General features: G+C 38.3%; 3 protein-coding genes across 4 annotated transcripts in view; 2 read left to right on the top strand and 1 right to left on the bottom strand.

The window, feature by feature from the left end:
* The window catches only part of LOC106153841 (uncharacterized), a 37509-nt gene extending 24057 nt beyond the window's left edge, over positions 1 to 13452 (bottom strand). The window contains exon 1 of one of the 2 annotated variants that reach the window (XM_086994974.1): positions 13206 to 13452. The gene's annotated coding sequence lies outside the window, so the exon portion shown is untranslated. Of the gene's footprint in view, positions 1 to 5451; positions 5576 to 13205 lie in introns of those variants that run through there. The other variant, XM_086994973.1, reaches the window with a different exon arrangement.
* Positions 13453 to 13576: 124 nt separating this feature from the next.
* Positions 13577 to 23655, top strand: LOC106153840 (neuromedin U receptor homolog nmur-2). The gene is made up of 2 exons (XM_013527947.2): positions 13577 to 13745; positions 22520 to 23655. Exons 1-2 carry the CDS (start codon positions 13670 to 13672, stop codon positions 23443 to 23445), a joined length of 1002 nt encoding a protein of 333 aa, XP_013383401.1. The 5' UTR covers positions 13577 to 13669; the 3' UTR covers positions 23446 to 23655.
* Positions 15513 to 16783, top strand: LOC147759889 (orexin/Hypocretin receptor type 1-like). Its single transcript, XM_086994975.1, has one exon. It carries the CDS (start codon positions 15899 to 15901, stop codon positions 16310 to 16312), a length of 414 nt encoding a protein of 137 aa, XP_086851101.1. The 5' UTR covers positions 15513 to 15898; the 3' UTR covers positions 16313 to 16783.
* Positions 23656 to 26580: the final 2925 nt, after the last annotated feature.

Below are 26580 nucleotides of genomic sequence, written 5' to 3'. Positions count from 1 at the left end.
ATTAATAAACCTTATATTGTCTCATTTTCAATGTGAACATTAAAAGGTCCAGTTTTGATTAAAATCTTCGGACAATGTAACACTTTGGAATCGCCTTCTCTTATCTTATCATCAAATGTGATAATCGATGACCAATGACGTACGTCATTTAATGGACTAATAATTGGTTTAATCACTGGGTTAGATCACAGAGATTCGCATTTTGAAATAAGGGCAGAGCATCTACAGAGAGAAACAGGGTCGGATTTAGGCTGTCTTCAGGGTCCTCCGGTAGACGGTCAGATTTTCATGTTTACATTGACGGGTATCTAATTTTTTCTGTCGGAAGACCCTCAAAAATAGAGGACGGATCAATAAAGATAATTTGGAAGCCTGTCAGAAAACATCTCTGGATCCGCCCCTGAAGAACACAAGTCACCCAACAGAGAAGGATATTTTATAACCACTGACAGAAAAAGTTTGATACAAAGCAGCTCCCAGATGCCATCAAATGATAGAAATAGATATCTCGGGAAGACATAGCATTGATCTCTGTGTGTTGGTAATTATTTATATATGATACAGTAATATAACACGACAACGCAACATTAGCGGGCATATCAATGACAACAATCTAAATACCAGAACCATGCAATGTTACAGCAATAGATTCCAATGTCCTATCATGGTGTAACATTGGAAATATAACGTACAGCATAACGTATCTAATTACAAATATGCACTATACGAGAGAAAATGATGCCATAACACCACATACCAAAGCTTTGAAGGAGACAGTAGAGTTAAGCTTTCTTACGTCAAAGTCAATTAAACTGATATCAATTTTTGCGGTTCACATTTTACCTAGCTACACTATACACATCATTATTACAATATCATATTTTAATTATTTTGGTCACTCATGGCATCCCTGTGTCGGTAAAAGGAATCATTCTTTTTCCTAAAGTGATCATGATTTAAAAGTAGCCTAACACAAGAAAGCGACGCATTGCACCAGGTGTAGTGTAGATTCACGTGATGGGACACGGCCACACTATAATAATATGGCATTGCGATATAATGAATAACGATTATACCTTATGAGATATGTTGCCCAGAGCATCCTCATCACGAAACTGAACTGTGCAAAGTTATTTTGTATGCCATTTTTCTTACGTTTTGCAGTATTTTTTTATCCATAAAAGACAGTTATACGTGTTATTGCCTTGATCTTTATGAGGCACCGATTTCAATAAATGTGTTGATTTAGTATGCGACCATTCGATGGCGTTGGTTTTATTGGCGTTTCGTTGGAAAATCAATGAACACAAACAATAAGAGAGTCGTCCATAGTATCTTTCAATTTTTATTAACTCAGTTTCTTTTTCAGTGATCACGGAGTAATTCCTAATGGTAAATATAAATCAAATGGTCATTTCCATTTGAGCAAAAAGAAACTATTAACATTGCAAAATAACAACTTCTGTCACCGAATCGCATGAGATATAATTCTTTCGTGATTAATTTTCTCTTTCACCCATTCCAGACAACTGAACCTTAACACCATTACCTGACTCACGATAAATTTTTCAAAACTCAAAAGAGTAATTATATACTAAATCGAAAAATTACCATAAACGGAAACCGCTGCGCTAGTTCAGGAAATAACTTTTGGAATAGTATAACCCCTCAGAAGGTATGCCACGGGGAAAATCGTTAGCCCAAGGATGGAGAATATTGTTGGGTATATGCTCACGTGTAAACTCTCTTACGTCCCAAAGGCAATTTTATATCGTACAGCATTTTCCCATTTGAGTAGGAAACTGTTTTGCATATCCATATTCTTAGAGCTGAAGAGACCTGTTTACACGTGTTAAGATTCGGACCAACTTCATTTTTGGAAACGCGCTTCAAAAATATTGCATAAAAATGCAGGTTTGGTTTGCATATAGTTTGAGCAATGATACAGTGTAGTTGCCGATTGATTGCTTTACCTGAAGCAGATGGGCCATGGAACCAAGACAGAACAGACATTTAGATAATACGGCTCAAAAATTATATTGAAACATGTTTTATTTTGGTCGGCATTCACTCTGTTATATAAATTGCATGAAGGGGTCTGATGTATAATGTTTCTGCTATCTGGTATGCAAAAACGACTCCCTTCGTCATATGAAAGTTTTTGCATTGAACCGCACCAGCACCGGTCTCTCAGAGCAAGGAGACGTGTAGACGGAAAAGAGAATGGAAACTGATCTGCTATAAGCCAACAAGGACTTAATTCTGTGAGATCGATTCTATTTCGTACAAAGACAGGTTCGAATATAGCATTGGGACAAGACTAGGCATTCCCATTCTGTTATTTAGGCCTACATCATAGCAATCCTCAGTGTCTGCTGATATCTTTTTTCATTTGTACGCATAAGTCATGATTTCTATGTTAATTAGAGGGTCAAATGCATAAAAAACAGCAGAAAACAATCTCGAAATCGGGTGCCTGGGGAGATTGGGATTTCAAAGGGCAATAATGGTTGCATTACATCACGTAGTCAAGTTCTGTGTTTGATACAGGGTGTTAGCCATGTTTGTACTATTAAAATAGTAGCCGAGTTGGATTCTACTCTGTGAGCTTACTCTCAGAGCGTAGATCATTTTTACCTTCGTTGCGTTCAAGGCCTGTAGGTGGCAGAATTTAATATGATAAAATAGATGTGAGATTAAAATCTTTCTTTTTTAATCTTAATCTTCTAGATAACATATTGCAAACCGACGCCACTTTCCCAACAATTTCTTGTACCGTTATCTTCTATTCTAGCTTGTAGTACCTGTTAGCGCTCTGTATAGTAACAAGTATATAAATTACTATTCTGATTGTGCTTACTTATACTATACATCCATCATAAACTTAGACCCCATTTCCAGAGATTAGATCGATCTACTTTAGATCGACCTAACTCCATGGGGGTTCAAGCTAAATAGCTGTCAGCCGAGCGGACACGAAAGTTAATTACCCCCTTACAGCTTGTAGTAGGCGGGAGGGACATTTAAGCCGGATTATCTGACAGTAATCTAGTGAGACTCCCCGCGGGGATAGATCGATCTAACAGCTCTGGGAATACAGCTTTAAACAATAAAGCAGATATTCTATGTGTGAGACAAACTCGCCCTCTTTTCTGGAGTACGTCCAGTCACCTTTCTGTTAAAAAAAACAAGACCGCATTCAGAACAGTGGGCTAACTGGTCCGTGGGTCAAATATGGCCGACCCACTTGAATACTTTCCCACGGGGAATCTATTCAGTGTTTATAAGCGGATTAGACGGCGAGCTTTTAAGTGGGTCGCCATATTTGATCCACGGACTAGTTAGTCCACTGTTCTGAATGAGGCCAATGAGCCCTGTGTCAAAAAAAAAAAAAAAAAAAAAAAACTGGAGTATGCCCAGTCAGCTTTTTGTTTAAAGAATAAGTCATATATGTAAACATGTCAGAAGTTTCAGCCTCCAGGCGTAAGAGGACGCATGCCCTTGTGCATAGCATTGGATCTTAACTACTAGGTTAATGTCTTTAAAAGACAAATATAAGTAGGGCGTTCCCAACTGCCAAATGTAAAGACAAGACACTTAAAAGGTGACAGTATACGCATTACCTATCTACCCAAAAATCGTGATACGTTTTTAAACACTGTTGACTGTATTAGTACTGGGGCCTGTTTCCACGAAAAAATCTAAAAACCGAAAACGTGTCTGAACTTTAAGACAATTTTTGTCCTCTTTGACACCTGAAAGATAGGTAGTAGTTCAATCAAATGAAACAGGAGAAACACTAGCTTACGACAGGAGAAACACTGGCTTAAGACAAATACTAAAGACGAACATGGATTTATGTTGAACTGAAGTCGGCTATATTTTGAGTGCTAAAGTTTAGACCGATTTTAGGACCAATCCCGTTTTGTGGCAGCAGGCCCTACTTTTACAAAACTACTCGTACCTCGTGTTTCTTTACGTCAACAATGTGTACCTGCCCCACCCTGCGTGCAGAGTTGCTGTGAATACATGTCGCAATCAACCTATAAATATCACATGCCGTTACATAATGGCTTAATTAAATAAATATAAAGATTTTTGTGTTGTGATTTTTACATTATCAACTATCATAAGCACATCAGTTCAATAACGCTACCTAAGTCTGGTTATTTACTCATGCTTGGTTTGGCCAGGAAGTTATATCGGGATATAATTCCCTGGTTTGGCCTTCAGTAAGATTGACGAGTCACGTACTAAATGGCGCCTTTTGTTATAGACATTTCAATATAAAATCAAGAAACTCTCCAGATCAGTGCCACTATAGATTTGATGTAGCAACGAAATGGTGGTTATTTTCATTAAATCACGCACTTTAAAAAGGCTAAATAAAGCAATATGAATCTTTTTTTTTTTTCAAATATTACAAGGTACAGAGTGTTCAAAAATATAGACATATCAGATAGGACAAGGCGATTTCCGTCTCACATCAGTTCAGATGATAATCACGATTATGTAACACGTGAACGTCCATCAGCGGATGAAAGCAGGTAATAATACGGTATGAATAACTCCCGTGATATCCACCGCGATGGTCAGTGGTGTCCACTTTCTGGTCAGTCAGCAATAATGTGGGCTATGTCCACGGTCGTTAGAGTCCAGTGAAGGTGACGTAAAGAGCCACAGAACATTCAGGGGCGGGCATGGGCGAGTTTTAGTAGTACGCGGTATTGGACTATTGTATCTTTCTTAAGAAAAGAAAGATCTGGCTAACGTACGTCTTAAATCAATAGTAATTACTTTTCATAGCCTACTATTAATCTTGGCTCAAAGATGAATAAAATGTTAGTCCCTAAGTTAAGGCCTAGTAAATGATTTTGTGAAATAAGCCCAAACTGTATATTCCATTGTGCATGTACCTCACAGATAAATTGCACGATTTGACCACTTAATTCAATGACCACAGTGATCGTTAATTACTCTCTTAGGAAAGAGGCACGCACCTAATACAAATCCATAGTAACTCTGACATCGATGCTCTTTCTTCAAAATCAGTGTTTGGGTAACCCAATATGGAAGCTTATAGTTATGGAGTAGGTTTCGGGTTATAACTACATTGTTCTCCAGGAATCGTACTGATATAAATCTAAGGTCTATATGATCAATGTGTCCCTTGGTAAAAAAATCTTAAGTCTGGCGCCCAGGGTTGCCGCATAGTAACTCTATTATCAGTGAATATGTCTCAAATATACTGTATGTTAACATTATGACATTCAATCAAACCCGGATGACATTCCACAGTGACTCTGTACGCTGAGAATTAGAGTCAAGTACAAACTAGTGTGTTTTAAAATGAAATCAATAGTCAGATGACAACTATAGGCCAAAAACTCAGAAAACTAGGGTAAATGCGAGAATTAATCACAGTATTAATAACCTAGACGTGTCACTCACCCTATTATCCAAAGTTCCTTAATCGCAATGAAGGATCTATCTAGGATATTTTTTTCGATATCCGGGGTGTCCTCAGTGATGTCTTCTACAGAGTCCCAACTAATGGTACTGTTTATACTGTTAACGCACTGTGTCTTATTAGCTATATGTCTTCAACACACCTTTACCAGGACCTCAGTGACCACACCATCAATCAAATGATATTTACCCATGCAAATAGGCCCTGTATTTGCCAACGTTCGTTAACGGGGGGCCCCGAAGTGTATTTTGATAATGCATATTTCATATTTCTCAGGCGGCAGCACTCACATTGGTATGTTTCGCTTACTTATACATGTGCAGGGCAACTGTGTACTTGACGCTTATGACAGAGATCTGAATAGTGATATTTCTCACCTTGATACCTGAATGACGCCACGATACACTGACCGGGTTTCTATTGTTTCCCACTAGGCCCCACATCTGGATGATAATGTGTTTTTCCCACCTCCCATTAGATTCTAATGGCAGTAATTCAAAGATGAGTATCTTTCTCGTTTTTGTTGCGCAGTGATTTAGGTTGAAGTAATGAAAACGTATGTAATTTTCATTACACGTTTTCAGTAGTGGGAAAATAGATAAGATAATAATATGGCCTTGTCTGTAGCGCCTTCACTTAACAGATCGCTTCCGCTGGTAGAGATAGCATGAAAAATCTTTGTTTAAAAGAAAGGGGGGGGAGGGGGGGTTACTCAACACCGTCGTTTGTTTCGGCATTCTATTTGATGTCGGCATTAACCTGCATTGCTTAGACATTGCTGAAAACATTCCATGTTCAACCATTATGGGCATTAAAAAAGCATAGACTTTTCCACCCGAAATGTTATCTTGTTGAAGCCCCCGCAATCTCGCAATCTAGCATCTACATACGAACCCCCTTGTGTATGACATAAGCATTATTCTAAAATGTCTACATTTTCTTATCTTGATATCTTTTAAGACGGGTTTCGCACAAATTGCGTTGATGAAAAAAAATATAAAACATAGTGACGAGCTGTCATTTGCTTGATTAAGATGTTAGCATGCAAATCGCCTAGAAGCCACTGTTTTTCACGTCCCGGAGAGACGCCATATTAATGCTGTTTTTTTTTTTTTTTTTTTTTTTTTTTGATAGAGTATTTTGCCAAGTATTATGTCATTACCGTTCTGGTTTTGACACTATCTGAGTGTCGCTTAAGGTAACCGATTGTTTTAAGTTTAGAAATCTACTCGTAGCATCCCAAAACAATGAGTCACAGAATAACAAGAAGATAACAAATGCGATACCACTAGTATCATCTTGTAGGCTATTAATGTGTTATTCTGCATGAGATATTTTAACCTGATTTAAATTAGCATGTTTCTATGAATCTTGAATGAGTACCAAATAATACTTTTTAGAGTATAATACCCCCCCCCCCAGTGCACGATACAGTACAAATGTTGAAGTTTTTAAATTATTTTAAATTTAATACTAGTAGTTAAGTTCTCTTCAAAACAATAGGTAGGTAAAACTTATATAAAATATGTCAAACTTATCAATAATAGATGAATTTATCACAAGAAAGTTGAAGCGATTTTTATATACTAGCACGCATTCGCTCAGGCACTACACTGCACACACCCACACGCAATTACGCCAAATACAAATACCACAAACATTTACACTGTCCTCACGTTATAAAATACCCAGTTTACACAAAGTAAATCCAGGTGTGTACTGATATTTCAAACCAGATTATTATCCTTTGGCTTCCAAATTCTTGCGGGTGTCCAGAAATAGGACTTCTATGTCAATCTTAGTCACCTAGAGTGTCAGTTGTGGCTAAGTCACGATCTTATCAATGTTTTTCCTTATATCCCTGTGAGGTATTTGTTATTACACCATGTGCGTGCTTGGACACGGTAGCCCAGCTTTGCGCATGCGCAAATTGACCCGTCTCCCTCTTCCAAGTGTTGCATTTATAAAATTTACTTACAATTTTGACGCTATTTTATTATTATTATTATTATTATTTTTCTTTTTTTTTTTGCTTAATCAAATCTTCATTTGGATATTATAAAGAAAAATAACGACAACAAAACCCGTAACCTAATAATGGCTTAGTGAAACAGTCCCCTATCGAAGTTAAAGCCTACCATAACACAAGATAAATAATTTAATTACCTCTGCTATTCTCCTCTGTATTACGTGATTTTTTTTATCACAACAGCAATCCCAGCACTTTTTACAAGTCGTATTATTAGTACAATTTTAACAAAAGGGGGCACCTATGCTAGGCCTTATATTCAAAGATAATGAAAATTTCAATATTGCTAGCTGAAAGCATTTATGCTTTTTCCCAAACTTCCATTTGTTTTACTCTTCTTATAGATGAATTTTATTTTCAATTTTCGTTGTCTGGGATGTGCATAGCGCACTGTTTACTTTTCATGTTTAAAATTCTCTTTTAACTCTTTTAAAACATGCTTGTCATCTACAGACCTTCCAAATGGATGATAATGCGCACTACGTATTCATATTTGACCAAAGTCTTCTTTAAATTTTCCCTACCATTTAATTTCGCCATGTGTATACATTTTATTACATTTTATTACAGAAATGTCTATCCTGTATAATCATTAGACTTTCACTATCGTCGCTTCTGTTTCTAAATTTCCTGACCACCATCTTCACCATTAAAAGTACAAGGAACACATATTAACCGCGTATGAATCAATACTCGCAGTAAGCATTTAACGAGAATTTATCGAATCCTACGTGCTAATCACAGCTACTATATAAATGTCCCATTTACTTACCTGCGCGATGTAAGAGTACAGTATGCACGGTATAAGGTTACGTTTAAACAGGAACGAAAAACACAGTTCTGTTCAAACATGGATCAAATTAAGACTGGATTAAAGACCTAAACGCGCCAGTTTTAGTCATCAAACGCCCATACAGAATATGCTAGCTTTAGACTACTGCTGCACAGTGGATTTCACGAATTTGTTATTTATTTATTTATTAATTCATATGATGACGCCATTTGATGCGTTTTAATGATATTTTGTCTTAATCACTTGTGTTTGAACGCATCTCGAACTCCTACAAGTAAGAGATAAACACACAGGCTAACATTGTAAAATATTGACTAGAAAGGTGCAACCAGGCACGCCTGTACAAATGGAACGCTAACGCTAATTGCGCTTGGAGATTTAGTTAATCCATGAATTGCCTGTGTAAGCAATGATGTGGAGAAGAAGCAAATCTAATATAGATGAGAGGGATTAAATAGTTTTATATATAATATTTTTTAATGTTTTAAATTGAAAGGTTATTTATTTAAAATAACTTTTACGAATTTTAACTTAAATATCACAGGTTTAAGTCTCTCATAACCCTTAGAAGTGTGGGTTCGGTTTTATTTTTAAACGTGACGTAAATAAAATCATCATCATCATCGTTATTATAATCTAAACAAGGCTACCTGTGTTTTCAGTTCAAGACGGAGGCGACGCGATCAACCTCACACCTTCTCAAAATTTGCATAATTTTATTCACAATTACTCAATCTTTCTAACGGTCACCTTCTTTTCTGGATGTACAAATAAAAAATGTGTATTTTTCTACTCACTGTAACTTTGTCATGACACATGTGTGTCACAGTGAATTAATGATAACCCACATAAATACGCCGCCTTAAAACGTGTTTGTATCTTGCTGCTAGGATAGATTCCTCAATCATAAGCTAAAATCAAAGTCATTGTTTTCCGATATTTCGGATTCTGTCGAGATGTCTTCTTAAGGGAACGAAGCTCCATTTGTTGATACAGCGCCTACCTGAGTGAGCATCCACTACCCCCCCCCCCTTGTTTAACAAAATTTGATGAAATTCTTTACCGGATAGAATATCATTGGCTTTTTTCATTAACAGTAATTCTTAAAGGCATTATATTAAGGGTATTATATTAAGGGTACTGAGAAAGAGAGATGTATGAAAGGCACTTGGTTCCTGACACACGATATATCTAAACAAAGAGTTGGGATATTATGTGTTGAATTAGTTACAATTCTCGTTATCACCACACCTGGGAAAGGTGTTCACTTCGAGTCGAGATTTAAGAACTATTTAAGCACTATGCATATGTGCTTGTGTGTACTGTACAACCACATGTACACGAACCGACAAATTATACACAAAGATGTACAGACGAGATTCCTAGTTGTTACGCCCTATAGAAAGTCTCAGTTTTCAGATTTGCAGATTCTCTTTTTTAAACGACGAATTTGAATCTACGCACAAATTCACGCACGCACATGTGAGCGCGCTACTATTTGCGTCTCTACGGTAAGGCTGGGACACTTACCTTGGCGCCGTCTGAAAAGGAGTGGGTATCTGATGCCATGCCATAGCTAGATTTGCGTTAGATGTTTTGAAGGGGTAGAGTTTCTGCGTTTGTTGTAGACGCCCTTTTCCACAGGTGCAACCTTGCACGCTCACATACATACACACACGCATACACACTTATATCAAATGTCAAAGTTCCATGAGTACCGTTCTCTCATATAATAGGCGTCCTACTTACAATGCAATGGCGAGGTCAATTTTCATATTCTGCGCTCCGTTTTGAAAGCCACGCTTCGTACAGAATAGAATATATTGACAAGACGAACACTTGTCAATAACATATAACTTATGTGTGGAATTCAAGAGGGTCAGATATTAAGTGTCACGAGTGGAAAATTGGCAAGAATATAGGAATATCATTTGAACCATGTCAAGCATTTATGAAAAAGATCTATATATATTTCACATATTAGAGTTTGTCAAAATATGCCTAACTGTACAGACAAATGCACAAGGCAATACTGGAAAAGCTTCCTTCTGTATTAATCAAGAGCATATATTTTTGTCTAGCTAAGAACTGTTTTGTGCAGCTTCTCTACCGATCTGATACCAAATTAGACCCTATGGATTTCAACAAAATGAAGCGCTCTATCAGTATTGCTACGTAGGCCTACATGTAAGATCCAGTTTCGTTATTTGGACAAGAGCCAGTACTATTAGCAATGTAAGACGTTACCTTTTTCTTTGTCGTAACTCCAAGTCAACACCGAACAGCTCAATTTTTTTTATGAAAAATGATTTAATTACAGCCGTACCCAGTCATATGCGACTACCTACGCAAGGAAAAAATAGTTCCTATTCAGTGAACTCTTGGACTGTAATACTTTAAAAGCATTGTGTGTTAATTTTTCTCTTTAGCAGAGAGAAAAAAAATGAGTTAGACTTAGCTCTGAGATACATCACCATGCACTATGATATAATTCAAGACTATTCGTATAACATCCTCTTTCAGTCTACATGCGTCTTTTCGCTCTGCCCCACAGGCAGATAAAAAAAACTAAGCGTGAATAACAAAAACTCTTACACCAAACATCGCTGGACAGTAACAGACTATTTGACATTGTTGAAACTAAGAAGAGTCGATGTCGATAAATTGTATAGACAGATGTAATACGTACCCCCCAGTAAAACCTATCCCCAGTGTGCTCTCACAACGTCTTCACGTTATACCGATGTATCAATTGACACGTGCTAGCCACCCGGTAGGTTTAAGTCGACGTCGTAGCCCGTTTGTCTGAAATCTGCCTTTAGCTTACAGGGATTGGTAAAATAAGTCAATGATATATTTAGCGACCTCTTAAGCGTAACGTTATCGATCGCAATATTTTGATATGTTATATTATTTAAAGCGTGCTGGTGAGTTTACATTCAAAATAGCCCGACTACTTTCAGATTTCAATTCTTTTCTATTAATAGGTTATTTTAGCGACGAAAGGTGAGGCATTTTTGCATTTAATGATGCTCCCCCCCCCCCCCCCCCCCACTGGAAATATACCCCTCCCCTCTCTCTTTCCAACTCGTGGGTTAAACAGTGGTTTATCGGCGATATTTTGACAACAAATTCTTACCTGTTTGCAATTCTGTGATTTCGCATATAAGATATTATACTACTGTATGCCAACGCACGATTTTCACTCCACTCTGTGTTCTTTGTCAGGCCCTAGATCTACTGTAGTCTGTGTTAAAGGACGTATTCACAGTCATAATACTGATACAATCAACAAACACGTGAAAATGCTGTTTACCGCAGAAAGATGATAACGTCAGAAACAATTCCATCTCTCGGACAAGGAAGACAATCCGAGACGTTTATTCTGGAATTCAATTTTCTCTCGCTGCAGGGGGATCGGTTGTATATCTCATTTGTAATTATTTGGGCTTTGTACAATTCATTCTCACAATTCCCCTGATCCCTTTTTTATCAGCTTACAACTTGCAACTTAATGTCATAGCCGGATGACCACTTTCAGCTGTAATACTTCATATTCTATATCCAATTTCACCTCTCTATACTTTCTTTATTTACTCGTCGGGGAACTCGTGACTACAACACTAGGCATAATAAACACGGCCTTTTGGGTGGATTTTCTCCGAGTCAAAACCTCGACAAAATGTGCCTTTCGGTAACTGGTCAACCGGACTGTTCTGTTTGTAATTCAGTGAACACGATTAAATGCCTGAATACCGTTTGTTTGTTTTATAAAACACGGTTGAGTTCTGACAGTGACCAACGCAAAACGCCGCTTTCGTGACAGAGTCGATAGCACATCTTTATGAAATAATGTAATTGAAACCTTTATGGGTTATACCTGTCAATAGCCGACAAAAAAACTTTATAATCAGAGCAAAGAGAGCTTATACTTACGTTTTACCAACGTTATCTTATTTCATAAAACGTAAAAGGAGGGGTGGGTTTAAGTAGGGGTAGGGTGGGTTGAAGTAAGGTTGGGTGGGTTGAAGTATGGTGGGGTGGGACGGTGAACAAAGTGTTTGGCCGTATCAAACAATGCACCATTTCCCCTATCAAGGCACAGGCATTCCAACAGGAAAAATGCTGTATGACATCTCTAACTCAGGGTATGTGGATGTCTCGTACAATTGCCAAGGACCAAGATCATTTACGAGTTCTATGATCTATCGATCTACGACCTGCAGTGATATCAGGAACACGTAGAGCATTCGTGCAGTGTCTTTAACTTGTATAGGATATGGCGATGGAACAGCACGCGGCCAGAGTCGAGTTTTACGTAAGGAGTTTTATCGAGAGCCTGTGTTAACTTTAAGATCACAGATGTCAGTGTATTTTGACCAGCACAAATCAGTATTCTTCCATGTTAATTGTGACATTCAGCCTGCACCGCAAAAAGTAACGGGTGCACATGTAGCTACTGTTTCGAACCATTCTGATATACTTCTACATATTTATCTAGGATTGGATTGAACCAAAATGTCCAGTCTTAAAGTCAATGTCAGTGTTCGAATTATGCTATATTATGGAACACGGTCCTAGTAGCCGTTATATATGTAAGTTCTATTCCGTATGTATTAAGCGATCAACCGTTCTTTTATCAAACCATTCGTTATAGCGCACGGTCCTTTCAACGCAGAAACTATTGTACAAACACCCTCAAACAACACGTTATTCGACATCAGGTAGCTCGAACACTATTCACTTAACCTCGAATACATGTTATTTGCACTGCTGCATGCGTAGTTGCAGGGGCCGAGTCTAAATATTGAACTACTCTAGAAGCTCACACAACTTAGCCTGCCTTTTACTTCTTATTCTGATAAATTGCGTTAGATTTCTTTAGTGAATTCGGCGAAAGTGTTTTACTCACCTGCTGAGCGAGATTATGTACGTGATTTGTTGCTGTCCGGCTAATTATGGGTGAAGTATTTCCTTGTCAATCTTACCAAATGGTATTCTTACTCCACTGTACAAAAGTCACTCCTCTCAAACTCTGTCACCTCTTGCAAATCACCGTAATGGTCACTCCCCCGTGATCTAGCGGTCACTCCCTTCCTTATGACCACTGGACTCTCAGTAGCGTGACCTATGACTCAAATACCCCTTACCTGACCGCTGCTAGAGTCGGGTTCTGATGCAGTGAATGGGTGGACCTCCTTCATTGGTCCAGCCCCGCTGAGTCTCAGCGTGAGTGACGTAACCTATCAAAATAGAGGAATACACCCTCCCATACAGGTCGTAACGAACCAGAAGAGAGGTTCTCCGGAGGAGATCCAAGTCAGAGATAAGATTGTGAACCTGGGATTGTTATAACGCGGATATCTCAGTGCAGTGAATGAAATCGATACTGAATGCATATATATTTTTCTGGGGGAGAAGAAAAGATAGCATATACGTGAAGAATGCTACAGGTGAGATTGAAAAACGCAATGATTAGTTTGGTTCTCGGGCCTGTGATTTACGTCAAATTTTGATGTGAAAGTCGGAAAATGCAATCTGTCTTGATGCATTTTAGTCAGTGGTGTTTCTTGACTATGAGATTATTTTTCGTCTCAGAGTGAACTCAATATACATTCATTCTCTTATTTTTCTGTAACGAATCCATACGTGTCTTTTTAAAGACATTAAAATATGGACTATTACTGAATAGCCCAACAATATCCTCTATGAAAGTAGCCTGAATAGCAATAAAAACATTAAAAAAACATTGACTTTAAGACATAAGGGCAATTTCTGTATCAAGATACAAGACGATCTGTTATAGATAAGCATTTTAATGACTTGCTTAATATGTTACGTATCATTTTTTACTTCATTTAATGTAAAGAGTATTGGGACCTACCAGGCCTCCTTTGCTCAATCTACCACATCAGTTTTGATGCATTTTGTATTAAAATATTGGATCAGGACTAAGCAACATTTGGAATAGAGGAAATATTATAGACCTAACGATCTGTATAGCAATAATCTCATTTCATGGTTCTTTTTTAAAAAGGTTATGACTGAAATTCACAAATCTCTTTTCAAATTACGAGAGTGACTAAAAAACAAGAAACATGAAACGCAAATGCTGGATTATGGATTAAAATTCTGTTTAGGGTTTAAGATATGCTCTACCCTGCTGGTAATTCAGAGACCCCCCCCCCCCCCCACTTAAAATGAAATATTAATAATAATAAAAACAGTGTTGCTATTCATAAATATATAACCCTCACTGCGAGCCCTAGATGACGGAGTCACTAAATAAAAACATGGAGACAAGACACGATACTCTGCGTGTTTTCAGTTGACCTCCTCAGTCTTTTGACTTTCATCGCTCGTGACCTTAGTTCCATTGCTGTTGACCTTCCACAGAAATATTTCGAAAAATAATTACCCGAGACAGCCCAGGGCATGATGACCTAGTGTAAAATCAAGCGAGGGAAGTAAAGTCAGAAATAATAACTGACTAGAGGGTGCCGTTCTGCTGCGAAAAAAGCAGACGTAGTTTATACACTAATATTTTCCTGATTGTTTTTCTCTTACGTTCTGTCGAATTAAACGTGTAGTGGATTGCGCAACAGAACGAATCCGTCACATTTTGCGTGTCACTTTTGTATTGCTGCGTTCAGATTCAAATATCAATTCCAGCTGGATCGATCCAACTCTGCAGGGTATTCTCGCTAAAGTGCATTTAGTGTAATTAGCTGATTTGCCCGCCCGGCCCCTTGAGTTGCTAGTTAATTAATTGAGGAGTGGTGTTAGACATATAAGCCGATTACAGTGATTGCACTTAGGAAGAATCTCCCACGGAGTTGGATCGATCCAGTTAGTCCGACGGGTTATCTGAATGCACCCTAATACGAGACGAGATTCTCAATACACGATATAGTGTTTTTCTTTTATCGCTGAAATTGTCACCCTGCATGTTGCGGAAACCCTTTCTAGTCCATATATGGCGTCACTGAGTTCTAGGTCAACGCGTATGGTTTTCATTGTCTTCTAGACATAACTTAAAATGTCTATAGAACAAATTCAAGAAACATCGCAAGACTCCAGGCCCAAAATCCCCACTCAAAGACAGCCTTTGTTTTTCTGAGACAAATTTGTTACAAGACCTTCTCACCTTACCGAACTTTTCCGCGACCGTGCGTCGTATGCATACCCTATTTGAATTCACGTCATGATACGTTGGAACGCAATAAGAGTAATATCTTAATAGCCAGTTATATATCTCTGTGTTAAAAAAACGGTGCTTATATAACTATGTATAGCGGTAATATTGAATAATGTTAGGCAAATTGATTTGATGGATTCGAGGATATGACTAACGGCACTATGTCATTGGTGATTTGAGAACAAACCGGAGACGTAGAAACCCACACTAGAAATAAGACCTGGATGCTTGACAGCTGAAGCAACGTTACCGACTGAGATACTTTGTCAAGACGGGAAGACACAGAGTGCATTGCGACTGGCGTCTACCACATAAAGTACGATGCCGTAGACGCTTACATCTACCACAAGAGCGACGCCGGGGCCATTCGTCTTTGCAGGGAACTCGGATGTTACTTGTATAAAAGCGATGGAAACGCTTAGCAATAATAACAGCGAATACATTAACAGTACCAGCATTACCGGTGAATTTGATACCTGGAATGACAGTGTCATTTTCAACAACAGCATCAGCAGCAATAGCAGTGTAAACAACAGGGGATACAACATCAGTGACGTCATCACGGCCGGGGTGTCCACACCTCCTTATATTCTCATCTGGGTCTCCGTGTGCCACGTGGCGATTTTCATCCTGGGGGTCGTGGGCAACACGATGGTCTTGGTGGTCATCTGGCGGACCAAGCAGATGCGGCGGTCAACGGACGTGTTTCTGGCCAATCTCAGTTTGGCTGACCTCCTGCTTCTGGTCATCTGTATGTCCACCGCCATGGCCGAGTTTTACGCCAACGAGGCGTGGCATTTGGGTGAAGTTATGTGTAAGTGAAGTTATCCGTGTGCTATATATGTTTTTTTTTTTTGTGTTAATCAGTGGCATGTCTTGTAGTCGTGATGTGATGTGATTTGATTTGAGTTGTCCTGAAATATAAGTAGAACCCTCATATTTGAGACATGAGTGATTTTCTCGTGTGTGTGTGTGTGTGTGTGCGTGTGTGTGTGTGCGTGTGTGCTGTTCTCGCTTCATCTTCAAGGAAGCAACTTAAGGCTTTTCTACATCTTAGCGAAGTATAAGCACTGGTAGCTTTAGAGAAATTGACAAATGAAAAACCCAGTCTTTAAGTAATAGAGCCATCTGAACCCCGTCCCCACGCACGATAAGCTAATTTATCAACTTCCTATTAACTAAACAGCAGAAAACCAACATATAGAGAACTCATGAAAGGGAGTTAGAGCGCATTCAGAACATATGATCCGTGAACTAACTGATCCACCGGATAAATATGGCCGATCCCACTTAAATGCAGCAGCGCCGTTTAACCCCTTAATGGTCTCGCTGCCTCCACATGAGACATTAAACGGATTAAATCTCGGCTCCCAAGACCCCTGCAGCGACAGTGCGTGTGGAAGCGCGGAGGCCATCAGGGGATTGGTCGGCGCTGCTTTTAAGTGAGTCCGCCATATTTTGTCCTTGGATCTGCTAGTCCGCGGATCAACAAGTTCTGAATGCCCTCTTAGTCACTTTTAACGTTATTACATACAAAAATCTCTTAAACCAAACTGGTGCAGATAGAATTCTCGAGGAGAAAAAAGGTTTTCAGTGTAAGAACCAGACAGCTGATAAAGGAGTGGACCCATTTTTTTTAAAACAATGCACAATGCTTATTTCGCTATTTCATCTCCGCAAGGACTTATGAACCTCATCATCGATTTCCGATTTCCTCATATTTCATGTCAGTTCTTCATCTGCGTACCTTGGTCACAGGACTGACTCTGGAAGGGACTGAGGTGATCGCAAACGATGTTGTTTCCTTGTGCAATTGTTGAAAATTTCAGAAATAAAATAAACAAAGTGATGTAAATGATAATCGAGGTTAGCTATAAATCCAATAAGCGATCGGGTGGCTGAACAGTAAAGGTATTTTCAATTGCAAGTTCGGCAAATTTTTTTTTGTGAAACTGCTACTAGTGCCCAAATGTGCAATAAAAATTACAACTCCCCAAATTTAGCATTGTCGTCAAGGAAATATCAAGTCGAGACGAGTATTTATGTCTGCACTCAAAGGCAATCTCTCTCTCTTTCTCTCTCTCCGCTAGTCAAAATGACATAAAGGAAATTAAAAAAGTCATCTCTGTCAATAAATCGAAAATTCTGCGGTAGAATAAGGCCATTGGATATCGGCCTTGAGTTCAGACAGAGAGATATAGACTGCGTTCCCATAAACCCATCGTACAAGATGGATCGATCAAACTCTGCGGGGCTTGTAGCTAAATGCTGTCAGTGTAATCGATCCAGCTAGTACGATGGGTTTATGGGAACGCTCGCATATTCAGTAGTTTATCCAAATGATACCCCTTACTGTACTGGTGAATGTTTATTTTATCGAGCAAAGTCTGTACCGATCTAAAATGCAAGAGTTATAAATTGTTCTGAAACTTTTTTTTACTTCCGTGTTTCAAATTTCTCTCTCTCTCTCTCTCTCTCTCTCTCTCTCTCTCTCTCTCTCACACACACACACACACACACACACACACACACACACACACACACGCACACACACATACACACACACACACACACGTTCTCATATTAAATAATATCACATACAAAAACATTATATACTTGATACGTACTATACATGCATGTACTATACAGGCAACTTGGGTAGTTTTATATCAAACACGTATTTATTTACTAGCTTAGGGAAGCCGGAGCGTTTCTTTTTCATGTCCTTTCATAATTAATGATCCCTGGCAGAAAATATTGAAACGTAACCCGATATATAGCGCAGGGAGTCGAATGAAGTCTGTCTATCCGTTTTCCCATTTCTAACGAGGGTTTTTTGTCGGTGAATGCCATCGTCTTATTACAAAGGTGGATCCCTAGGGGGGTGGGGCAGTACCTGCTGTCCTTTAGTATCTGAGAGCCCCCTCGTCTCTCTCTCTCTCTCTCTCTCTCTCTCTCTCTCTCTCTCTCTCTCTCTTACTTTATCAATAATAAAAAAGGAGCAAAACTGGACCGAAGTGGATTTCTGTGCCCTAGAAATTAATAGTAATATTTCTCTTCTACTATTTAACAATTCTGCATCTTTGAACTCCCCCTAGCAAAATCCTGGCTCCATCAATGACCCCCACCCCCACCCCCACCCCTCAAGTGCCTGAATTAAAATACCATGTTTTTCTCTTTATTTATTTATTTATTTATTTATTTATTTATTTATTTATTTATTTTTCTCTATTTATTATAGTGTGCTGGTAGAGCACAGGTGATTTATAAACCGAAGCTTTAGGTCAGTATTAAATATAGTACATGTATAATTGGCAAAACGTCGGGTCTTTTTCCGGATTGATGTTGGACTTACTTATTTGCACGGAACATTAAACTGGTTCAATGGCACTTGCCATATGACATCTAAAACCTGATCCGTGGATGATTGATTGAACGCTAGGCCAAACAAATCTGATGGCTTAAATAACGGACACGACCGACCCTTATTTTGAGGTATTAGAATGATATTGCACCTATTTTTTTTTCAAATGAAAAGAAATTAATATACTGGTTTGGTCCGTGGGGAAATTTGCTATTGACGCTAGAAAAGAATCTAAATGTTATTTATTCATGGTCTGAAACCACCAAGTCTGTCTAGATCTGACATTTCTTCGGAAGAAAAAAGGAATTAAGCTTTTATGCTCTTGAAATATCATATGTCCCTTAACAAACTTATCAATTATCTGCCTTCCACGTACGGTGGCAGTCTTTTCTCTGTGGAACTAGCAAATACGCCATTCAGCTGTGTTATACACTGAAAGTTACAATATTACATTCTGTAATTAACAGCTTAACTCAGGTTTTAATTTCAACTCCACAGTTGCAGTACTTGTATCTACTTGTACTTGTATCCCATAACCCTTTCGCACTAGCAGGATCGATCTAACTCCGAGAGGATTTTCGCTAACCTGCATCCAGTTCAAGCGGTTTTAATGTCCGTCACGCCCACTGAAGCTGCTGGGGGGGGGGGGGGGGTAATTAACTTTCGTGCACGCTTAAACTGAATGCAATTTAGCGAGAATCCACTCGGAGATAGATCGATCCTGCAAGTACGACAGGGTTATGGGAATGGTCCCTTACACGACACCTCTAACACTGCAAGTAAGGTACATGTAACACGTGTATTTTTTAACCTCTAGCCTTGTATGACTACGAAGTATTGGAATGGAGTGAAGTGAGTGATGAAGTAGCATTTTTAATTTCTACGTTATTTGTTTTAATCAATTTTTCCAATTTTAATCATTTTCTTTTCTTTTTCTGGCCTTTTTATTAATTATTTACGTTGAATTGTAAAGTCTACTTTACAAATTTGGATTTTAGACTAAAAATATTTTTTAATATAATAATTATTATTATTTATAGTGATAACCCTGAAATTAACTGTTGGATGAAGAAGCTACTGTTGTAACCTCGTGATACAACAACCAGTAGCGTTAAAGTCATTTGATATGCCTGTAGGAATTTCATTTCCTCAGTGTAATGTCACGGAACGACCTTACCGAGGACGATATTAATTTGGCGTTTGGAAACACGCTTATATATTTCACAAATTGATACCTATTTTTTTATCTTTCTCTTCCCATCGCCTTCGTTCTTCCCGTGCTTTCAAAATATGCGGAGATCAGTTACAGACTCGGTGAATATCTCATTGGTGATTAATTGTCATTTCTAAATGAGTGAGAAGCATGTGCAAATTTAACTACTCTAGGGACAAAATTTGCTATTTGATTCTTACTAATTCTTACTATTATACATGTATATGACGTGTGTAAATAGATCGAATATAGTCAGATAATGGCATTGGGTAACAAGTACCGACTTCTGTGTTGAAAGCTGCTGCCGCCTGTAGCGTGCTTTATACAGAAATGCCCGTTGCGAACTGAACCAGGACAGGAAAGAGAGAGAGAGAGAGAGAGAAGATAAAAGAGAGAGAGAGGTCTTGAATTACGTTCTACACCCCAAGCTTATTAACCCTGTATTTGATGTTTATGATGCATTGCAAGCGAATGTTAATACAATAGCGGGAATGTCGTTTGGTTATAGACGAAAACAGGATAAGTGTTTTAAAACAGACAGACAAGTTACACCGTGATGCGAAATCTTCAGAAAAACGTGTTTTTCAAGATTTCCTGTAATAGAAAAAGAGCTGTCATAACTATAAGTGATCGGTACATCTAAACTATAAGTGATCGGTAATTTGGCTTTGAATTAGTCAATGGTTAATGCTGTTCTAAAGTGGTTTCCTCTTGCTTGACACTTACGATGTTCAGCATTTGCAACAATTTTTCCTTACTTGTACTTAACGTTGACATTCTTAAGTTTCTGACAGCTTCAGGTTGGTCTTCCAGATTTTGAATCCTAATAAAGGCTTGAATACCGTTTACTAGTACGCCCATGCCATCGCCTCATGGTCCTGAACGACCAACTGCCAAAAGGGGGCGTTTTCATTTTTCAAAAGTGTTGTGCGTTGTTCGGTTTTAAATACGCGTCCTGAGCACCCAACTCTCACTCCCCAGCACTTTCAAAACAAAACGAAACACCCGACTTTTTTCTTCATGAAAACTGTTCCTTGGCGGCCAAGCCATGACCAATAAGACATTTAATTAAATTAAAATTGTTTTAGCACGTAATCACATTTGTTTTCAAATATCACTTAGAAACTGTCCGTGGGTCAAGCTGTACCTGTTATTATATTTTTGTTAGTTTATAATTTTATCTCGATTATGAACATCACCGATTTTCCATATGGCTAACAATTTTCCACACAACTTGAACGATAAATTTATCTTTTTTTTTTCTGCATCTTTTCGCAGTTTTTCGCACTCCACTAAAGATGATCATACGGAACAACCCAGCTTCCGTATTAACGCGTCTCGTTTTTTTTTTTTTTTTTTTTTTTTTTTTTTTTTTTTTTTTTTTTTTGGTAGTGAAACATGAAAATGGTCTAAATCAATACCCGTACATATTCCCCCTTGAATTGTACTATCCGCGAAATATACCCTGTTGACCACTCCCTCTTCCTGGACGTGATCAAAATCGACAACAAACGATAAGAAACTATAGTTATATTCATTCTAGACTCTAGAAAGTGGGTTTCCCCTTAAAGACAATGGGCTATAGGCAAGGATTCTTCAAGTCAGATCTCTTTCGTTTTGACAGCTTTTCTGCAGCGTAAAATAAGTTATTAGATTTTGTTTGATAATAGAAAATCCCACGTAATACATGCCTAAAATGAAGAAATTAAAAGGTTTTTGGGTTTTCCAGACAGAAGGTAAGGTGATGATAACGACATAATAGTCTAGGAAATTGCACCATATATTAATTGCGGAAAACGTCTAGGCACTTCACTTAACAAGCTTTGTCGCTTTGATAAGTTCAACGACATGAAGAACTCTCAAGCTTCATCAAAAAATTATCTTTTCATTAATCTTAATATATTCATCACCCTATTAGGTTTGCGCAATATAATGTCTCCCGGAGATGAAATCGAAAATTCTTGCAAAGAAGCCGCTTTTCCAATTTCTCCTCCCAGAAATATATATTACTTTATTCATATCGAGAAGACATTTCAGTGCAATTGGCTAGACTAGAACATCTCCGATTTCCTCCACGTCGCCCATCTATAAATTTTCCAAATGAAATGGTTCACTGGGTTCGTCTTCAGCCAAATTAGTTCACAGGTTTCACCTTGGGGACCTTTACGCCACAGTTTTTCTTAAAATCGTAAGAATATATCCTTTTCTATTTTACTATGCCAAATATATGATTAAACATTTGCACCGTTTCTTTAAATATTGGTCAGACTGTCGTACTTACAAACAAGATCTTGCCTTATAGACAAACAGGCAAACGAATGTACAGACCATTGGTTGAGGAGATAAATTTGTTTCACTTAATGTTTGGCTCGGGTTTTCATTTTTCTTACTCGTGTACTTTAAACCCAAGTTGATTATTTTTATTTATTCACTGCAATGAACTACATTTCAGGTAAACTCCAACCTTTTCTTGAAAACACCACGGCGCATGCGTCAGTGCTCTCCATTACTTTGATCAGTCTCGAGAGATACTGCGCCATCTGTCGGCCATTTCACGCTCAGACAATGTGCACCACTCCTCGGACCGTGAAGATGATCTTGGTCACGTGGGTCATCGCCCTCGTGTCCTCGTCGCCATTTTTGGCCATTGCCAAAGTGATCGATGCCACGTACGTTGTCAATCAAGAGGCAGTCAAGATCTGTTCCACCGCCATAGACACTAACTGGAAACAAGTTTATATTGTTCTGCTGTTCTTGCTGTATTTCTGTATACCAATACTTGTTTTAATGGTAATATATATACGGATAGGAACAGTTCTGGTTGCCGAGGGGGTAACACTGACCAAGGCGAATGGTAGAAGGACAAAACAGCGGAGACAGCTCGTGGGACTTCTTGTTGGAATTATAGTGATGTTCTTTGTGTGTGTGCTTCCCGTTCGTATTTTTACGCTTTGGCTTATATTTGGCACATCCGATTCGAAGCAGTGGTTATCAATCGACTCCCAGCTCAATTTGCTGTCTTTCGTCCGGATGGCTTTTTACCTGAACAGTGCAGTAAATCCGGTACTTTACAATATGCTTTCGTCCAATTTTCGGCACGCGTTTGCTACGACCGTGTTCGTTTGCAAGCGCCGCAGACGCCGCCGCAGGGTGTTGCTCCACGAGCAGAGATATGGCTATTTTAGATGGAGAGGTCGGTCGGAAAGGTTCGCCTACGCTACCGTTGCTACCCGTTCAGACAGACGTTTTTCGCAACTGAGAGGCAGGAGACCGGAAGCTAGTGCGGGCCTGATATTTTCAAACCCAGCGCCACCTATTTTACCGACGCACAGGCGCCTACCTCGCAGCCCGCCTCTCTGCCTCGTTACAAGCGTTTAATCATCAAGCATATGGGAGCACAGTATACATTTTGGCAACATATATTCGCAAGAAGGGATTTATTTTGGATAGGTCTAGATCAAAAACCTCAGTTGAGCAACTGAGATACATTCTAAGTTATAGAAACCATATATAACGTTACAGTTATTATTAATCTGTATTAATACGTTTAGGTCTTTAATATGAATTTATAAATAAAATTTAATAAAAAAAAGGGATGGACGCTTGGCTTGTTTATTAATATTCTGGTCCCTGAATATTTTATCTAACATAATTTGGTACTTCGTTTTCCTTTTTATAGTCTATTTTGTTCAAATGCGTACATGTACGTACGTTCTAATCAGCTGGTCAAACCGTTCACCTTAAAGATGCATACAAAGTCAATTTTTTGCCACAAAAATCGACCAAATGCCAGCATATAGTTTCAAGTAGTATAACTAAGAGAATTACCAAAAGGCGTTGTTTAAATTTACCCGAAAATGATGTTTGAACAGATTTTTCTGCTAGCATTCTCTGCTGTATGTCAATGGGGCAGAAAAGAAGGATTAATTTCCGACCAAAAATTTTAAGAAAGGAGCAGTCTTCAGCTCTTTTATGGCTGATAGAGTTATCTATTCAGTTTATCCCTTGGCATGTCAAATTTATTTGAGTCGTATAGGAAACTAGAAGAAGTGGTTTACATGTGTTACTGGGAATCCACGCTCCACCGTTGCTCAGTTTGTATGTACCTTTAATATTAATGGCAATATTTATTTTGGCCTCTCTCCGCCCTCGTCACACTTCTGATTAGTACTATGTACCATTCTTTCTGTTCACAAACAAAAAAAGTGCTGTATATAGTCAGAAATTTTATTAAATATCTTACTAAAAACCAAAGATATTCTACTGGGGATAGTAATTGTTTTCTTAGCAGTGGAAACAAGTAGAAACAAAAAGCTTCTCCGTTTTCCATTTTTTGCTCTATTTTGTCAAGTAGAAATCAGTTGTTTTCGAGCAAGTACGTCTGAGACAAACCCCAGAAAGGTAAAGATCACAAAACCACAGCTACACGGAGAGATGTTCTGATAACAGGTTTCATGAGCCTTAGAAAAAAAAACACATATTGAAGGTTTGAATCAAAGTCACATAAGGAGCAGAAACGTATTATCTCTGTCCCACACAAAGCCGACCACCCATCGCTCTCCATAGAACGCAAGACGACGTCTTCCTCATATCCGCATTACTTATCGGGCGTTTGATTTATCTTAGCACAAAAAGTTACTTTCAGCACTATTTTAACTATTGCATGACTGACTTAGAAAACAGACCATTCGTTGGCTTTCTCTAGATTGTTTCTAAGTGTCTACCTAATAAAGAATAAAATTTCTACTTTACTAGACATTTCAACACTTTTTTTTCTTTATTTCCAAGGTATATCTTTAAAAATACAGTCTTTTCTTTAGCTTCAACTTCGACGTTTCAGAGACAAGGCACCCATAAACTGTAAATTGAAACTGACGAATTGCTGTAACGACAGTAAATAAATGAATAAATTAAAAAACTACAAATGAAATTTGAGAAAAGATAAAAATTAAGCTAAAATACAGGTTTAAAGGGATAATAACTCTTCGTATGAGATTTATATTTCACAATTAAAACATTGTGAATAGCTCATAGAAATATAATATTTTCTTTTTTACCACAAAAACGGCAGTTAAAGCTATTATTCTGATATCTGAGCTTGTCTTTAGACCACGTGACCTCCACTGATGCCTATACTCTGTTAAAATCTCTTAAGAGATTTTAACAAAAACCAAACTTTTTAGAAAAAAAAAACAGGGAGTAACTTTGAATGTAAAAATGGATTCATTAACCATTGGTAAGTATGGGAAAATTGTTGTTTGCTCTAGGAAAATTCATTTTTTGGCCGAAACGAAGAGTTATTATCCCTTTAAACATCGCTACATTTTTGGAGCTTTCCAATAGGATGTATCTCAGCGTTGAAGAAAATAAGTAAATTGGTAAAAAAAAAATTGGCTAAAATTCTTTCTTTGCAGTGTAATGATCTCATCCGAAGACCACCCCCACCCGTTCTTTATCAACAAAGACCTTTCAGATGGGCCGTTAAGGTTTAGCATGGCAGGAGAAGAAGTCCATCTCCGAAATATTGTCAGCACAAAGTGTAGAGGTTTTGAGAGCCATGTCTTGTCTTACTTGTTGTGCGGCTCACGGCTTCGATTCAGAAACAGTGAGCGAGACAGACACTTGGGCAATTACAAGGTCCATACGGACCCCTCAGAGCGAAATATTTGGATCGATAACATTGGTAGAGACGGAAAGAAACGGGAAGAAATGCACGGTTAAGAACTGGTTTTATCGAGACAATTATACACCGTCTTTTATTGAGCTGTTAATTCCCAAACTCAGTGTTGAGTGAATGGAAACCCTGGGTCACACTGCGCTTGCAACCTTTTGTCAACCTTTTAGGAACCTCAGACGCAAGGAGGTTGTCATAGGTTTTGAAGTGGTTGCATAAGGTTGCTAACAGGTTACCATCTTTGACAGATAAAAACCATTTTTTAGTGCACCAACAACCAGTGCGACTAAAGGTGAAAAATATCGGTATCCCAAAGGTTGCCTATCGGTCTCTTCTTTGTTGCCAGTGGGTCGCTATAACCAGACTAAAACCGGTCGCATATCACTTGTAACTGCATGAGCCATTGACGGACTTAAATGACTTGGACGCTTACAAGTTTCTTACCGGTCGCAAGGAGTAAGAACCATAACGCTAAAAGGTTGTTGATGTATCTGCATTGTCGATAGACAGCTTTTAGTCGGTTGGTCGCTAACAAGTATTTTACCGATCGCAATCATGTCGCTGGAAGATTATAAGATAGGCGTAGGATGGTGGCATGTATGGGCGTTGACTTTTTTTTCATGTTTTGTTTAATGCCTTAAAAATATCACGTAAAATTATAATATTTTCCAAGAACAATTTGTATTTTATGCCAAGATTTAACACTAATTGAAAAGGTTTGCACTTATTTTAGGTTTACGAGACTGAATTTGTTTCCATTTGGGGCTTAAGTACCAATGTGCTAATTTTTGACGCTATGTTTAAATCATTGGTAAAAATGTCGAAACCCATAATGTTAC

The sequence above is a fragment of the Lingula anatina genome, chromosome 9, assembly GCF_051362555.1.
Source record: "Lingula anatina isolate TDL-2025a chromosome 9, LinAna3.0, whole genome shotgun sequence".
Classification (NCBI taxonomy): domain Eukaryota; kingdom Metazoa; phylum Brachiopoda; class Lingulata; order Lingulida; family Lingulidae; genus Lingula; species Lingula anatina.
The sequence above is the reverse complement of the archived record's forward strand: the minus strand, read 5'-3'. Positions and strand labels throughout refer to the sequence as shown.